At 42.0% G+C, this 17,675-nt stretch overlaps 1 protein-coding gene across 6 annotated transcripts in view; it reads right to left on the bottom strand.

Moving 5' to 3' along the window:
- Window positions 1-330: 330 nt before the first annotated feature.
- Window positions 331-17,675, bottom strand: part of GLYR1 (glyoxylate reductase 1 homolog) — a 28,211-nt gene continuing 10,866 nt past the window's right edge. For 3 of the 6 annotated variants that reach the window (XM_032985837.2, XM_042798462.1, XM_042798465.1), the window contains 13 exons: window positions 15,859-15,997; window positions 14,993-15,235; window positions 11,889-11,975; window positions 10,926-10,982; window positions 9,778-9,828; window positions 9,583-9,656; window positions 7,667-7,766; window positions 6,372-6,482; window positions 5,963-6,064; window positions 4,724-4,886; window positions 4,127-4,306; window positions 3,503-3,627; window positions 331-3,130 (listed from right to left, as the gene is read on the bottom strand). In XM_032985837.2, the coding sequence (XP_032841728.1) occupies window positions 3,056-3,130; window positions 3,503-3,627; window positions 4,127-4,306; window positions 4,724-4,886; window positions 5,963-6,064; window positions 6,372-6,482; window positions 7,667-7,766; window positions 9,583-9,656; window positions 9,778-9,828; window positions 10,926-10,982; window positions 11,889-11,975; window positions 14,993-15,235; window positions 15,859-15,945 (1,455 nt within the window). In that variant the 5' untranslated portion in view covers window positions 15,946-15,997 and the 3' untranslated portion in view covers window positions 331-3,055. The remainder of the gene's footprint in view (window positions 3,131-3,502; window positions 3,628-4,126; window positions 4,307-4,723; window positions 4,887-5,962; window positions 6,065-6,371; window positions 6,483-7,666; window positions 7,767-9,582; window positions 9,657-9,777; window positions 9,829-10,925; window positions 10,983-11,888; window positions 11,976-14,992; window positions 15,236-15,858; window positions 15,998-17,675) is intronic. The other 3 variants (XM_042798463.1, XM_042798464.1, XM_042798466.1) reach the window with 3 other exon arrangements.

The raw sequence follows: 17,675 nt of genomic DNA, 5'->3' as shown, positions 1-17,675 counted from the left end.
CAGAAATCCTCATAAAAAGGAACTTTACAGAATTGTCAACGATATTAAGACAACATTGACTAGCCAGTTTTATTAGACCATCTCAATCCACAGCTTCCCCCACTTCCCTCCCCAAACCTCAGGCCTAGGAACACCCATGTTCATCCTAGAAGATCCATGTTCAGAGGCTACAGACATAAATACAAGAATCCCAGTGAGACTGACACGAGTCAATCTCAAACAGCATCTGAAACAGTTGTTTTCACCATTTCCATCCCTCCTCCTCACTTCACATCCACTTCAGAGCTCTGTCTCCTTCTGCTCCTCCCCGGCATATCTGTGATCGTATGGTTGGCTGGGCAGCACCACATCCTCCAGCCACTCTACATCCACCTACCTCACCAGAAAGCTGCAGTCACACTTTCCCAGGATAAATTACAGTGTTTAACTAGTCCACACCTGCCACTCCCACATAAATAATGATCTCCATTTTGAGAACTACAGTATTGCTGGAAAACAAAACCTGCAGCAGTGAGTTGCCCAGGGAGTGGTCCTCCCTCTCAAATGCAGTTCTTTGAATTCACTATGAAATACGTGTCACAGGACTTGAAAGACTCTTTTGTATTCTCACTCTATACAGAGGCACCACCACAAAAAAAAAAAAAAAAAAAAAAGGGAGATCCTCCATTACCTTTGCTCAGACCCATTCACCTTCACTCTGCTCCAAGAGACCTCCACAGGGACAGGGTGGGGACACTGGTGCACTGGCTCAGCACTGATTGACTCTCAACCGGACCAGAAACAGTACTTCCCTCTTCCTTCCAAAAGATTTCTTACACTCTAAGGTTTTACCTCCTGTCCCCAAAACCACAATTTCCCCCAGATGCCCTCAATATAGAATTCATGTAAGTGATTCTTAACTGCGGCATGTTTAACCAAGGAATTCTGATGCTACCTGCTGAGTCCGGGATGGGGGAAGCAAAACTTTGTCAAAAGCAGGCTAATGGCTGTTTATCCTGGGTAGTTATATGTGCCTTTAATATGAAGATCTACATGCAGAATGACAGTTGTACTGCCAAAGAAACATGTATGTATAACTAGTATTGTTCACATATACTACTGACAAACGGGCAAAGTGATGTCTAACAGATCAATTACTAGATGTTCACCACAGGACATAATGCATAACACAGTATTAGCCCACAAATAATAGTGATCACAGGAGGTGAAGTATTCAACAGAGTAACACTTACAGCATTAGATGTCATGATCCGTAATGAGTATCTGATACTTTTGAAACTGATCTGTTTCTTAATACCGTGCCCCTGAACCATATGCACTTGCTGCAAAGCACGATTGGTAAGAAATCCTAACCCACACAGGAAAATTTCCCTACACAGCCATTAAGTTCCTAGAAAAATAAGACGGTGGGAGGGACAGACCTCACAGATTAAAAGGAACAGTCTAATTTGAACTTGCTTTCTTTCATTTAAGAATCCCAGCTCAAGGGAGGAAATTGTGCCACTGAGAAGTGATTTTGGCCAATAAAACTTCTTACTGGCACTTTACTAACTCTCAAATCTAAAATGCAAGAACCCTCCTAAAAGGCTAACACTGAGAACAATTTAAAAACAAACAATGCATGCTCTGTGCATTTTTAGAGACAGGCATCCTTTGGACTGTGTTGCTCTGCTATCAACACTGAGAGCATCTCTGCTCTCTAGCCTTGGCATCTGCAGTTAAAGTCCCACGTTTCTAGTCTAAAGCTCAACAGTTGTCTTAGCCTCCCATTTTATTTACTAGTTATTCTAGAAGTTGGTATCTGACCACAAGCAGAGTCACAGGTACAGGGAAAAGTCTCGTGCTGTGCTAGTGTTGGAACCCAGAGTAGTAACACTAAGAACATATATGGAAAATCTGACATGTATAAAGATCACCAATCAGTACACAAAAATATCCCTGTGAGGTAGGTAATCATCACCCACCTTTAAAGATGGGCAAACTGGCTAAGAGATATAACTACCATGCAAAGGCCAGAGAGTGAGTGTGGAAAGGAGCTCAGGATTCTCAATCTCTTCACTCTATGATCATTCTCCTCATGCCTTTCAGACTTATCACTCTGCTTGTGACACTGCTACGATCCAAGACACCTTTGTAATTATTGAATACAAGAGTAAATAACAAAAAGCAGTAAGTAAAGCAAAATAAACTAAGGCCAGGAGCAACCCTAAGGTTTGTTCCTTCTCCAAATAAAGTATCTCTGGCCCCGTTTTAGGCTATGTGTTTCTCTTGCAGTTTTCTACGCAACTGTGTTGATCTCCAATGCTGTTTGCAGGACGGGCAGCTGTGATCAGCCTTTTAGGAGGCTTATTTACACTGGCATTTCCTAAGCTATAGTTGTCTGTTCAGGGGAAGACATGGATACAATCTGTTCTTCTTAACAATACAAGGGAATTTCTCCAACAGAGTGCTGGGGAGGTGGAAGTTTAAAAAGAAACAGAATCAAGACAGTGTTGCATGCAAGCCCATTACCTTCTGAAACTGCCATTCTCCTCCATGGGAGGTGCTTTGTTCTCTAACAGTGGCTAATTAACAGGAATGCTCCTCACCTTACTTGGGACCAAGGACTTTAGTGATATTCACAGGTAGATGGGATGTATGTCACCTGTCCCCTTGATGCAAAGAGTCCAACACACACATTTCACAGCAAAGGAGAAAAGGGATCATTAGAAACAGCATCTTGGACAAGCATACAAAAAGGAAAATAAAAGCAGCCAAGCAGCAGATTTCTGGCAGAGTTGCCTCAGAGCTTCTCAACAAGCCGCCACTGTTCTGTTCCATGACTGTCAGTGCATGGCATGGATTTTTCTAATTAGACTGCAACAATCCGAGCCCCCTCCTCCCCCCCTTCTGCCACCAGGGGAAGGCTCACCACAGCAGTTGCCTCCGTGGCAGATCTCAAAGTCTGTGTATAAAAGGAAATGGAGAGACAGAGATGGACTGGTCCAGAGTTAAAACCCAGTATCATAATAATATTAATCAATAATCATAGTATTAACAGTAAGAACAGTGCAGCCTAGTGGATGTAGGCCCTATACACTGCAGACATGTCGTTGTCTGATTGGTCCAATGCTTTTGCTCGTTTATAGACCTAGAGAAGAGAAATCAGAAAAAGATCAGTTCCTGCTCTTGTGCAAAGCCTTTCAGCAGAAAAATTTCTTTCATGACTATTGCAAAACAGAAAACCGCATAGTATGTCAAGTCACTAGAGCAGCGCAGATCAGAACACACCAAGTCTTGTTGAGGCCATCTGTGTTTACCGATGTGACATTCTAAGGGCTTCTACAATCAAAACAAATCCAATTCCATCCTAGTGAAAATATATTTCAATCGCCGGTCCATTGTCTTAGAGATGACATATTTCTTAGATTTTTTTTTTTTTTTTGGTCTCTTGCTGACAAATGGGTCTATTGAAGAAATGTTGAGAACAGTGAAGAAATTCTGAACACTGGGTAACTCTTACCTCGTTGGCAGCAGCTGCCATGGGAGTTGGATGGTTGACAGAATCACCCAGTGCAATAGCTAATCTAAGATCCTTCTGTATGTATTTCAGGTAGAAATCAGGTTTAAAGTTTCCTTGCAAGATATCTGTTGAGAGGAATGAGTGCAAAAAATAAGCATGACAAAAGTAAATCAAGCCCACGCTGCAAGGGCAGGCAATTCAACACCAAAATTCCCCTTTCCCATGCTGATCACCAGGAACATTGCTTTTAGCTCTTCTGTCTCTGCACTCTATCTTCACCTGTCCACAGCAAACTATGTCACTACTGCCCACTGACAAAGTGAGCTCAGATTTCTAAGCAGCTTGACCTCCATATCACTTATTACCCTGCCCCAATGAAATCCTCACTGTGAACTCAAGTCCTAAGCTGGCTGTAGACAATGCAGAGCCTGGGGTGGATTCTCAGAAGCCCTGGCTATGAAGGGGAAGGAATGGAACTCAGCTCTTCATTTTCACAATGCTTTAAATACCCAGAATCCCATGCTGATGAAGATGGGATGGTTATTTTCTCCCTTTTGCCATTATCTGAAATGCTGCTAGGTTGTGGCAAATGTCCTATAATATAACAATGTAAGAGAACTTTACTTTGGCACTTTTGGTCCAGGAAGATGCTGGCAAGTTGTCCCTGATTGAGGATATCCAGAAGGGTCTGTTGGGACTGGCCAGTCACTTGAGCCAAAGTCAGTCCTTCTGCTATCGTTGCCATGAAGCTGCCTTGGACCATGTTGACAATCAGCATCATCTTGGCAGCATTGCCTACTTCACCTGGGAGTGAGACATACCATTGGGCATTCCTCCAAAACAGATACAGCAGTCTTGCTCCCCCATCCCACACAGTATTAACATTACTAGACTCAAGCACTTGGCAGCTCTCCCTTCCCCTGAAAGACTTCAGAAAACTCACCCGATTTCCAGGAACTCAAAGGAAGGGAGAAATCATAACGAAGTATGATTTTAAAATAAAAAGCAACACAGATCCTCCCAAATGAGACAGTATTCAAAACAGAAACCTTAGGCTGGAGGCTCTGAAATTGGCCAAGTTCCAGAAGAGCAGGCCAGTTTCATATACTGTCCAAGAAGACAAGAAACAGATGGCACATATGCCTCTCTGACTCCTTGCTGGAATTTCCAGCCCTCGCACTGACTAAGAAACTGCTATCAGGCCCTTTGTGTTTCAGTTACCTAGGAAAAAAGAGGTCTTCCCCATCGCTTGAAAACAGCTACTGCAGTCCTCATATAAACCCCTGTCGCCAGCTGCCAGGATCACAAGCATCCCATCATTAGATAGCTGCTGATTTCCTGAGACCGGTGCTTCCAAAAAGCGACCACCCCGGGACACTATCACCTGGAAAAAGAGCATTGCTGGTTACTTGTGCATGAACAGCACACATTGATGCCAAGTAGGCAGCAGAGCAAGAACAATGTTTAGGGCATTTCTGTCCCTGAGGACAGAGTTTTGTAGCAGAACAAATAGTTCAGACATATAAACTGGAGGGGAAAGCACTAACATGTGACACACTGCATCCTGAAAAGGGTACTCAAGACCAAAAGTTGTCCTTGCACTCCAGCAACACCTTCCTGCACCCATCACTGCTGTGCATGTTTTAAGCCACTGAACTTATGTGCTTCTGTCACAGCACCCTATAATGGCCAAGGAACCAGTGCTGAAATTGTACATGTGGTGTAGGAATCTCAGAAAATTGACTGTAATGCTATTTTGCCCCCTTATCCCCAAAGGGGAAGGCATTTGACAGATCTCTTCAGCTAGAGGTTTATTAGTATGTACGACTCTATTCTCCAAATTCATGTTACACACTATTGCATCACCAACATGTCTGCTTCACGAAAACTAGCTTCCTTTCTTTGTGCAACACCACACACTGCCTTTAGGGCAGAGGTTAACAATCACAATGCCAAAGAGGAAATCAAAGATACCACACCTGAAATAATCAGAGCACTACTACAGAATTCCTCTCTATAATACTATTTCTACAGATTGAAACATGAAGGTATTCTTTTTTCCCAACCAAAACACTTAAAATAAGCAGATTATGCATTTTATCAGTCTAAGGTCAGTTACTAATCCAGACAATGCTTACTCCTCCAGTTCGCTACAGAATACCAATCTGGCTATCAATACTTAAGGGATCAAAATTTGGCCAGCTGTTTGTGCTGGTGTCAGCTAACAGCCCTGCCCAATCTACAGGCTCTGCTGTTATCACCAGGGAACATCTCATCCAATTTTGTTTGCTGGTCAAGATTTGACAGTTTATTTTGTCTTATTTGCCTAGGACTTGAGCGTCTCCTAAAAGAAGCCCAAAAATCTTCAGAAGCATCTTTATTATCAACAGTACCACCTGAAGTAACCCACAGTACTGCTGCTGAATCGCAAATGTTAGAAGTTCAATTCAATGTTATTACCTGAGCCAACTCTGTGACTGTATCTGCATCCACAGTGGACATATCCACGTAACACTTCCCTGGGCGAATCCCCTGCAACACTCCACTTGGACCAAGTACCAGCTGTGGGGAACAGAAGAGCGGTAAAGCAATAGCGTGTCTGCAAAGAAACTCCAATCCTGCAGGACAGCAGTTCAAGTGAGCCTGGCACCACAGTGGCAGACTCCTAGAGGGATATCAAACCCCACCCCTTGGGGATTATTTTTTAAAAAAAAGTATGATTTTTGTCAGGACATTTATTTTTACACAGCTGCACTGCCCAGCATCTACAATGACCCAGGCTACCATGGTCAGTAGGAATCAGAACTGGCATTCAGTGACTGTATCTTGTAGTCTAGCTGGTGAAGGAAAAATAAGAGCTAATCCTTACATCCTTTGCTGCTTTTGGATCTGATACACAAGCAAAGGTGATGTCACAGGTGGAGACAACTTCAGCGGGGGTTCTTCCCAGCCGTGCCCCCTCCTGGATGAACAAATCACACTGCAAAAGTCACAAATCCAAACATAAGAAAAATTAAGTACAGAGCAAATGGGTTCTCCAGCATTTTGCCGAAACAAACTCTGCTGCTGGACCCAACTCAAAAGGAGTCAGGCATATGAATTACTGAGCAACTGGGTTGTCTTCTGTTGATTTGTCCACATACACATACAAGGGGCTCTTCTGCAGCTTTTCTGAAACCCCAAGTGAAGAACTTCAAAAGAAAGACACAGGAAAAGAGAACGTTTAGCTGAAATGATAAAAGATTGAATGTTGTGATTTTTGGAGGAGATGAGGGAAAAAAATTGGTAAACAGACACAGCAGAAGGTGTTACTGGACAGTAAACAGATATATGCACAGCTGAGACTGACATGTGTTTTAGCAGGCTGATGCTTCAAGAATCTTAGCTCCTTCTTACCCTATCCACTCATACCATCCATATTTTGAAGTTTAAAAAAAACCCACAATCTTTCAGTGCTTTTTAGCAAAGTAACCACAGTGCCCTTCTCGCCTTTGATATTCCACAATATCATCCGAGTACCACAACTCTCCCCAGTTACCTACTTTTCCTCCTCCTCCGCAAATAACAACACTGGCAAGAATGTAAGTGTAATAGAAGCTCCATTTTAACTTTGAATACACCTATAAAACCCTTCTCATCCTGGTCTTATGACAAAGCAGGTTTTCAACAGAACCTCTGTCATTGCAGCATGAACAGCACAATGGATATGTAGAGGAAGCTGTGGTCAAGCAGTGCATCTTACCGCACCACTCCCAGGCACCAACGACCTAGCACTTGGTGTTTTTGTACAGCTCTATGACACAATGACTTGGCTATTTACATCAGCAGTATTTCCAGAGGCACTTTACATTGCATTCCTCAACACATATACAACATTGTAATTTTTCTGTCAACTCTCTCATGTCATACAAGATGGCAATGGGGTGGGGACTGCTCACATTAAGAGTGACCATACTAGGACAGGCTACAGCTTCATCCAGTCAATAGTAGCCACCAACAGCCATCTAGGAAATAACAGAACAAGGTGGCAAGCATATACTTGAGTTTCTTTGACATCTTCTCCCAGGCATCACCAACTGATCACTCCAGTCTCCCTGAGCTAGAGGTGGTAACTACATGTTTAGAAAGGGTTAAATATCATCTGTACCTTAAGCACATGCCTACCTTCTCAGCAGTCCGGTTCCAGACAGTGACAGTGTGACCCATCTTCAGTAAGTTGGAGACAATGCCACTTCCCATCAGGCCAAGTCCCAGAAATCCTATCCTGAGGGGAAGAGATAAACATTAATGCAATAGAAAGCAATTGGTGTCAGCCTCTCATAGTCTTGAAAAGGATGAAGAGCTAACCCTGAAGTATCACCAGCAAAAAAAATCCCCAAACCACAACAGAACCAAACATGTTCCCCTGTAGTCAAAGCTAGTACAGGCAAACTGAGCTTTAAAAGCAAGCTGGTATTTATTTCGCTTACCAAGGACCCCTATTAATTTCCTGAAGAAAGTATTTAGTCTGCTTCAGGAGCCTATCTAAATATTAAAAGATTTGGGTGGTCTGAGTTTTTTTTTGTTTTGTTGATTTGTTTTATTAAAATTGCTGCTCTTGTGCTTTCTTTTGCCAGTCATTGCCCTATTGAAGACAAAGGGAACATTCAGAGATCAGCAGGTGCTTGTCTAATTAATCTTCTGAATTTTAAACTAAGTCACATGTACAATGACTTGCTTATACTACTGAATGATACATCACAATCTTTAATAGAGCCCAGCAAGTACTACCGGGCTAAGCATCATGCACAGACCAAAGAAAGACCTAGTCCCTGCTCTACAGCTGTGATTTTGGACAGACACAGAAAGAAAGGAAGCACTAGGCCAGTACAGGTCACCATGAGAGACAGTACAATAGTCCCAGACAGCAGCTGCCTTCCCCCATGCTTCTCCCTACCTCCCCTCAAAGCCAACAAGAGTTTTGCTTCTCCCATTTCAGGGAAAAGACAATGTGCTAACAAGTTCCATCTCTACAGTTATCTGCAACAGGAATTCCTTTGCAGTCATTGCTGCAAAGACCCTTTTATGCACCATGCAGCTAGCTTCCTAGCAAAATCACAATTCTAGTAGGAAATTCTCAAGCGTTCAGTTACATGTCTGACGTAACTTCACGACAAGATCTGCCTGGCAATTCCCCAGTAAATTCTTCAGAATTAGCCACACTACAGATGCGCTGTGGCTTTCGCAAGCCACCTGCACTCTCCCAGCTAGCCATGCTGCCTTTTGTTAGAGAAAATTCATTCAGACAGGTCAGAGCAAGTCACTATAGGCTAAACAGCCCAAACAAGGTCCACCTATTTTCAAGTCTCTAAAACAGAAGAGATATTTTCTCTCCCAACCCACCTCTGAGCCACGCTTTCCTGAGACTATTTTACCTGAACAGCTTCATTGTTATTTTGGTTGCCCCCAAGTACAGTTGAGAACTGACATCCCATAAGAACGACCCCAATGGAAAACAGCAAGCTGTGGCCCGAGCTCAATTTGAACAGAGCGGAAGTTAGAGTGAAACAGGAAGCTTAAGTTAGGCTCCTCTCACTCTAGAAAGGAGAAAGGGGACGTTAGAAGAAACCAGAAAGCTCACGTGCTACACAGCAAAGCTCTCATGCTGGAAGAACACGCCTCTCTCTTCCTCTAGTGTTCTGCATGCTCAGGAGAGCAATTAAATAACACCAGTCAACTGCCAAGCACTACTGGAGAAAGATACCCTTTTATCTTTCTGCCTCATACGGCACTCAGAAATAATGCTTAATGTTCTGCAGTATTCCCTGCAGGAAAAAGGCAACTGCAGAAAAGCCCTGAACTGCAAATATACCCAGGCCAGACCTTATTCTGAATTTTTCTACTGTATAGCCCCTGTTTGGTTTTAGCTGCCTCCCTCCGCCCCTGCCCCCCAAAATCAGTTTCACACAAGGACAGTGAAGATCCATAGAAGGAAATGTTAGGTTTATTTATTCTCAGTGACAAGCTGGATAATGGCTGCATGTATGAGCTGGGAAGGAGAAAAAGGAAGGGAAATGGCTGAAGTGCGTTGGAGATCTTACTTTTTGTCTGTAGGTGTGATACTGCCATTGACTGCTGTGCTGTCTGCTGCCTGGATGGAGGTGGATCCTGTTTCCTGGGAGGGGGTGGGGAGGAGGAGGAAGAGGGAAAAAAAAAAATAGAGTGCAGAGCTCTGGAGGAACTGCAAGTCCTCACGACAATAAAGAAAAATGCATCAAAACCAAGATTTGCCTTACCTCTTCACAAACCTTCAACTTCTTTGTGATGGCTTGATAGCAGACAGCTGGCTGTATGGAGAAGACAAAGCATTCAAGGGAAGGACAGTGCTGATTTGCTCTGCTGAGCAAACAGACCATATTATCCTTGTTACATAGAAACAGGCAGCTCACCCACAGACCCCCACCTGCAAAGCAGGAAAACTCTGAGGATGCCCTCTATAGGAGAAAATAAAAACAAAACCCTATTGCAACATACTAAGCTCTTCCTTTCCCACCCTTCCCCCACAATTCAGCTGGTATTCTGATACAGGTACCACCAACTCCTTTCTTAGTTCATAGGACAGGCTCCCCTAAAGGCAAGGATCCAGGGCATCCCTACTTTCACATTTGGCCCAAAGAAACCAGAGGTCTCTAAAGCCTGACATAGAGCACATTGCCTCATATCTATGCTCAGTATGTCAATGCAGCTGTGGAAGTAAAGCCTTCTTGTTAATATAAGGCGGCGCATGGTTTTCAACAAACATTAAGGTGAAGGTTACTCCTTTCCACGCTGCTTATTGTGAGCTTGTCTAGATTAAAACTGTTAGCTGCTCTTAATACTTCTGGCTCTGCCCAGATCTTCAGCTAGATAGAAATCCTTTTTCATCCAATTTGAGCTTTCCTCTTCCTCCTGATATTCACTGAGAAGATAAAATCCTGCAAGGCTTCTGACTCTGAGGAAATAAATTGGCTGTATTTTACATGAAGCTTTTCAGGTCTTGGGAATTCTCCTGCCATATTCAGTTACTTGACAAGTTCATGCAGTTGACAAAACTGGTAGGACAACCAAAGACAATCAAACAACAGGGGTTTTTAAACAGAAAACCAGCTTTTCCTACCCCTCACTGTTCAACCTACAGAACTTACAACAAATCTGTCAAATCCTGGTGCTAGATATTCTTTAATTACTTCAGCTACTCACTGTACTCAATGCTAAATCACTCTAAACCTTAAGGTTAGGAAGTAATTGAGCTACAAGACTGTATATGAGAACTTAATTGTGGCTAGACCTCACACAACAGCATTTCAGAACTCTTTACACATACTCCTTTGTACTTAGTCCCAGCAAAGGGCAGGATGCCAAGCTAGACAGACCAGCAAAATGATCCTCCCTGCCAAATCCTCACCTTCTCTGTCTGGCTCAGCAGGAAGTGATGAAAGTGTGGATCACTGTCCTTCACAGGCTACAAAGACAGAAAGTAAAGGCTCAGAAACATACCCAGAGAGTCACTGAGCAACCACAGCACAATTCCCTTGTTCTCCCAAGCTGCATGAGAACTATAACTTAAGGTGGAACATATAAAATGTATCAGCTGTATCAAGCAGCCTGTTTCAGTTATGCAGTTTACATCGTTTCATTCTCAAAAGCCATTCAAGTAAAATTTCTCATTTTTGGACATCTGTAGGAAAACCAAAGAAGATTATGAGCAAGATTAACATGGCAGGAAGAGATCTGATATCCCCATTTCTTATTCACAAGGGAATGAAAACACTTATTTTCTAGTTTCTAAGAAACTCTTTCAAACAGCGTTCTGGGAATTGTCTGGAGATTATATCTGGCACTGTCACATGCTAGGCAAACCCATATTATCAGCAACAAGGACTGTAGGCCCAGGTGTCTCACCTCCCTGATGAGCATCATATGCACTAGCCTAGTCATGCCGTTCTAACTTGGTTTTACTGATCACTTATTTATGCACAAAAATTAAAGGTTTCCAAAAGCTGCTAATCAATCAAATGAAACTGCCCCATATGATTGTATCCAGACCCGGAGAGAATACCCACATCATCTCCTCCAGCTTTGGAAAGCCAGTCCCAGAAACATTTTTGAAACAAGTGCAAAAATGAGTGCATCAAGTTAAGTATGAATCTCCAAATGGTTCCACAAAGACTAAAATCTCACTTCCCAGCATGCTTTTTAACTGCTCAGGATATCGTCTAGCTTTGTTACACTACATCATGACAGAAGAAGAGCATCTTTCTTGTTCCTAGAAGATGAGAAGATACTGCTATTTTACAGCCCAGACAAAAGATTCTAGATTTGCTTGCAAACTCAGCTCCTAGATCACATATGTTGTAAAGTTTCTCACCTCACTGACGTTTGGTGGCCATTTAAATCCAGCCACTGTTCCAGTCATCACTCTCTTTACTGTACTTGACTCTGGAATTGTGAGGTCCTGAGGAGATAGAAGGCGGATCAGAAAGAGCTTACAACCTGGTTCAGTGGCTGGCCGCAGCATGTTGATCATATGAGCACACATACAGTTTTGAAAAGCACTACAAATGCCTTCCATTTCACATGCCTTTCCATGAAGTGTTCATATTTAAACACACAGTATATTAACAACACGGGTGAGGTGAAGAAAACATGAACTGCCAGCAAAGGAATTCAACCAGTTACAGCTTCTGGAGAATCCATTCTTCATATGTAAGAGGAATCACTGCACTTGTGTAATCATGCAATGAGCAGAGAAGCAAAATGAACACACTTGATTCACCATTTTCTTCCAGTGGATGCAAAAAGCTAAGTAAGTGGGTGAAGAACATCACCACAGTCAGAGGTCTGAAGTCTTCTAATCACAAAAAAAGTATCCTACCTGTTAACAGAAGAACCTTCAAAGCACGAGGCTGATACTCACATCTGCTCAAGTTTGCAGAATTCATGAGACAAACTGCTATGTGGACTGCCCCATTCACTCAACAGGCCCTGATTTGTAATGTCATAATAATACCTCATGCCACTGGGTTTTTTACTGTTGAGCAGATTAAAGTTTATCTTTCTTATTTCCCCAAGATATACAGGTTAAAATAGGTACTTATTCTATATATCATAAACATATGCTATAGACATATAGGTCTTTATGCTATATGAAGAGAACATGCAGGACTTCTGCATAGTTTCTGTTATCTTCCTGAAGTGAGGGTTCAGGAATGGAATCGCATTCCCCTCCGAAATTACTTCCTGAAAATGCACAATACACCTTAGTGTCCATAAAGAAACACAAGAGAAGAGCATTGTTTGCAAAAAAGTTATGAGCAAGACTCCTGGAGGTAACCTAGCTTTATGCAACTGTTTTATCTGTTAGCAGGGACAATTTAGACATCAGTCTCCAACCTTAAAGTGTCCAGGGAGAGCCTCGCACACTAAAATTCTCTCCTTAGGAGACCACGCTGCTGTTTCAACCGGTAAAGCGTGGATGAAACCTGCTCTGATACCTATGTAGTCATGTTGGTCCTCTGAAAATATATATTAAGTTTAAAAAATTAGATTATTTGAATGATCACATATGCCTGCAGAGCATTTCTAGATAGAGCACTCCTCAGCAACGACTGGATTCTTTAATTTTGTGCATCCTTATTACCTGGAAAGCCAAAATTTGGACTGTGATAGGGCAAAACCCCTAAATCTCAACACTGCGGTAATTCAGGACAGCGACATAAATGTTTTCTACCCTAGGGTTAAGAATCTGAAGAAATTCTGAGAATCAGGCAAGAACACAAGAAGATTTTAAAATTATTTCACAGGCTGAAAAATAGTACTAAGGCAGTACTATTACATTTTCATGGCAATTTCTTTAATTGTCAGTACATTACTTTCCAGAAGCTATAAGGCTACTTTCCTACATTAGCCTGCTTATTTGCATGGTATGTGGCCAGACATTTATCACTTAGCTGGCCACCTCTTTGTGATAAGCTGTTTAAAACCACTCTGCTTTCAATATGACAATAAAATAATTTCTACTACCACAATTAACTCACTCTAAACGCTCTGATGACCTCAGGTAGCCAATACAGTAGAACCTACGGATGTAATGCACCAACACATGCAGAATTCTCCCAGCCATTAGTTTAAATCAATTTTGGAATTAATCTAGATCAAAGACTCAAAAGCATTTTGCAAGTGGAAAAAAATGCCCAGTGGCTTACTGTAACAGAAATATATGAAGATACAACATGCTCATAGCAAGACACTTTGAAAGGTGAACGTATGTTGCCAGTAAAGTGTTTTCCTGCAACACTGCACGTCAAGTCACAAGTTCTGCAATTATTAGTAAGAATTCACAAATATGCATCCATTCCTTCCTTCCTCCACCTCCCCCCAAAGAAAGAAACTGATGGGGTCTGTTGTACAGCCTGATTTAATAGAAGCTGGATCTAAAAAAAAAGCCAGTATTTCCTTCACAGCTAATATCAGAGATGATCAGCTTCATTTTACCACATCAAGGAAGAGTTTCCTGTTCAATCAGTGAAGGCCAATCCATTCACAATTTTGAAGATCAAAGACTACCATCTTGACTTGCATCCTTAAGTACACTGAAAGCAAAGATTGTGAAGCACAGTATAACGTGATCCCTTTGAAGCACAGGTGAGCAAGCAGGCTGCTGCATGGTGTATCAGCTGAAGTCTCCCAATGGTCTTCAGGTGTAGTCTCCAATAGAGCATGTGCATTTTAATAATCCACTGAAACAACTATCCATTTGGAAAAGGAAGATCTGGACCACAACAATGGGTTCCACGATAAATAAAAAGGCTGGAACACTATATGAAGGTATACAAAGTATTGGTGGCTATCATTGCTGCCACAACATCCAGAAATAACAGGAAAGTAATGGGGATAAAATAATAATGCTCCAAGGTTGGACCTGTATAATGGAGGATGGGAATATATCCTATAGCACAGAAGCTGAAATGAATACAACTAATTCTTCCAGTGGACTCCCCAGGCTATAAGAGTTTCTTCTTTAAGCCCTAACCCTTAGGAATACCCCAACCTCTGTAAGTACTGAGGGTGACGTTAAGTGACTACTAATCAATCATACAAAGTAGATGAGATGGGAGAAGTCAGGAATCAGATGAAGAACCAGATCTCTTCACTAATCCTTCCCACACAAACTGAACTTGAGGGATGGCAAGATGAAAGGTGGAGTCTCGTGATAAGGCTCTCAAAGCCCTCTCAAAGACACAAACAGAGCCACTCAAAATAACTAACTGGTAAAAATTAGAGGAAGAATCAACAATATGCTTGCCAAAGGTATCAGGCAGACAAATAGACTAGAAGTAGCAACATGGAACAGCTTAAAAAAAACTGATACTGAACTGACTCTTCCTGCTGGCCTGTTAGTCAAGGTGCCAGTCAACCCTAGAGTCCATCTGCAAAGTCCACAGGGCACTGGCGGACATGCACAACACAAACCTTCTCATCCTTCGGTGGACGCCCCCGCTTTCGGGGGCTCTGATCCTGGGCTCTTTTCAAAGGTGATTTTGATCCTCTCTCTGACGATACAGAAGAGACCCTCTTTTTTCCTTCCCCTGTGCCCTTCTTCAACTTCCCTTCAGACAAACTGGCTTTGCGTTTCTCTTCACCAGCAGATTGCTTGCCTCTTTCTTCACTGGAATTACGCCGATTCTTCTCTTCATTGGAGTTATGGGAAGACGCCTGAGAGATTACAGAATAGAAGATGGTAAGGAAAGAAGAGGAGAGCTGGAATGACTTTCATGCAAACCAAGGATGTGAAGGACCCTGTGCTGATTACTATCAAGCAAAACAACAGCACAGTAACTTGAAAACTAGATATTTGTTAGCCTTTTGCAGTCTGCGAGTGAAGTTCCTAGTTAGGTCTCCTGCAAAACCACATCAGTTTAAGTAAGCAAGTAACAGAACAGGCCGCTTGAAGATTTCCTGGGAGTGTGTGCACATATATGCACTTCCAATATACTAAAGACAGGATTAGTAGATACCAAATTCTAGCACAAGACTTATGACTGATATATCAAACCACTGTAAGCAGATCAATTAGCCCCTTCAGTTTCTCCATCAGTTTAACAACACTTTGTTTCCCACCAAACAAGACTGAATGGGGAAGAAGAGAGGATGGGGGGGGGAAACCAACAAAAAAAAACAAACAAACAAACAAAAAAAAAAAAAAACACAAAGGAATGAAAGTGAACCCTCCTTCAACTTGCCAGAGGCAACAAACTCCTTTCACATAAAAATGCATCTGATCATCATTCATGCCAAGGCTTGTTTTGATGCACGCAGTAAAAAAAGAACACACTCACCTGGTCCTTGCCTTTGTTTTTTCTAAGAAACTCCTCTACAGCATCCACAGCTTGCTGAAAACGCTTACCCTTGTTAATCTTTATCATTTCCTCCTTGTGAGGGTGGTAAGGCTTCAGCTGTTCTACTTTAATCCAAGCACTAGAAAAAAAAAACAAAGACAAAAAAGGTAGTTAGTCTCCAAACAGCAACTTTCTCAACCATCCCACTTTTAGAAACACACAGATACTATTTTTTAATCCAGAGCAACTGACAATAGCAGCCCAAACTCACTTGCTTTCTACTGTCTGAAGGGCTGAAACTTCTACATTCACTGAGAAGTTTCTTCTAGCACTTTTACTTGGTTTCTCTCTCGAGTTTTATATCTTCTCATGCTAGCAGTGCTCCACTCTAGCGTTATTCATATTCTCTATCAGCAACACAGCTTTTGGATGTGATCACAGGTACTTGTTTAGAACAAAGGCAGCCTAGTGACTGCTCTTGTATCGCCAGGAGGAAAATCCACAATCACATGCCTCCACATAAGGCAGCCAATATTATGAATCTGCTCAAGAGGATGTTGAAAGTGGAGGCCACATAAAAATTCTAAGACATCAATCAAATCTTGAAACATACTGTGCACACATTAAGTGTCTGCAAAAACTGGAGAAAACCCCCAAAATTATGTATCTCACAACAGAGACAACCACAACTGAAGTGAGTGCAAACACTGCAACTCATTGCTGAAAATATTTCTGATATACCTTGACATTCTGCATGAAAACAACATTTTCAATTTTGAGGAAAAAGAGCCATTTTCTTCACTGTTGATGTTTTAAGATAAACTGGTACAGTAGCAGAGTATTAACCTGATTGCAGTCTTTTAAGGAAACTCAAATGACTACCCTGTTTGTGCTGCTGGTAAAGATGACTTCCTGACATTTACCAAATGGTTAAGTGGTCAAGTACAGGGTGACAACTTCACTTTCCTTTACTGCAGCTTAAGGAAATGCCTTTGCTTTCAACATTCCTTGTGGCTCTTGCAACAATTAGGACTACCCTTCCTCTCTCCCCAGATTCAAGCCCAGGCTTATCAGCCAGACTCTTAAAAAGCTATTTCCATCCTGCTGAAAACAGGCCTGCGTAAGTTTTATAAAAGCTTTTCCTGAGCTAGGATGGCCAACAGTGATTTTTAGCATACAATAATCCAGCACACAGTAAAAAAAAAAAGCCAAACTGATTTTCTCTGGTTCCAAAACATCTCAGTGTTACAAATGCTGACTAGTCATGACTATAGGTTTTAAGTATTCTCCAGTACGGCCTAGTTCCTGCAAGCATGTGAAGTGGTTTAATAGCCGCCTTTTCAAACACTGTAAGCAACGTGTCATACAGCTAAATTGGATGTAAAGGTGAACAGAATAATAGTAATAACGCTTTGCTGGATCTTGCTTGTCCTCTCTTCATGAAGTAGTAAAGCCCAGTAAACTCTTCAAAACTTCATAGAGATCTTTCTCTTCAGTGGCATTAGCCATTGTTTGTAATCAGTAATCAACTTGCTTAAAGTCACATTGGGAAGATGAGACCTCCTGCTAGAACTCACTGGAAAAAAATACTAGCATTCTTTCCACACTGTCAGTATAGCCTACATTATGATTCCACCATAACCTGGAAGCAGAATCCAGTACTCTTTTGCACACAAAACTGAATCCTTTTGCTTAGTTTACATCATCTTCACAACAACTGACTTAAAGTACTATAACAAGTCAAATAATTACTTTCAGACGAGAGCCTGCTGTCCAGGAGCAATTTAGAGAAACCCTCCTAGCTGTTTAGACATCAT

Source organism: Tyto alba, unplaced genomic scaffold (genome assembly GCF_018691265.1).
Source record: "Tyto alba isolate M040663 unplaced genomic scaffold, T.alba_DEE_v4.0 Super-Scaffold_28, whole genome shotgun sequence".
Taxonomy (NCBI): Eukaryota; Metazoa; Chordata; class Aves; order Strigiformes; family Tytonidae; genus Tyto; species Tyto alba.
Note: the sequence above shows the minus strand (reverse complement) of the source record. Positions and strands in the feature narration are given on the sequence as shown.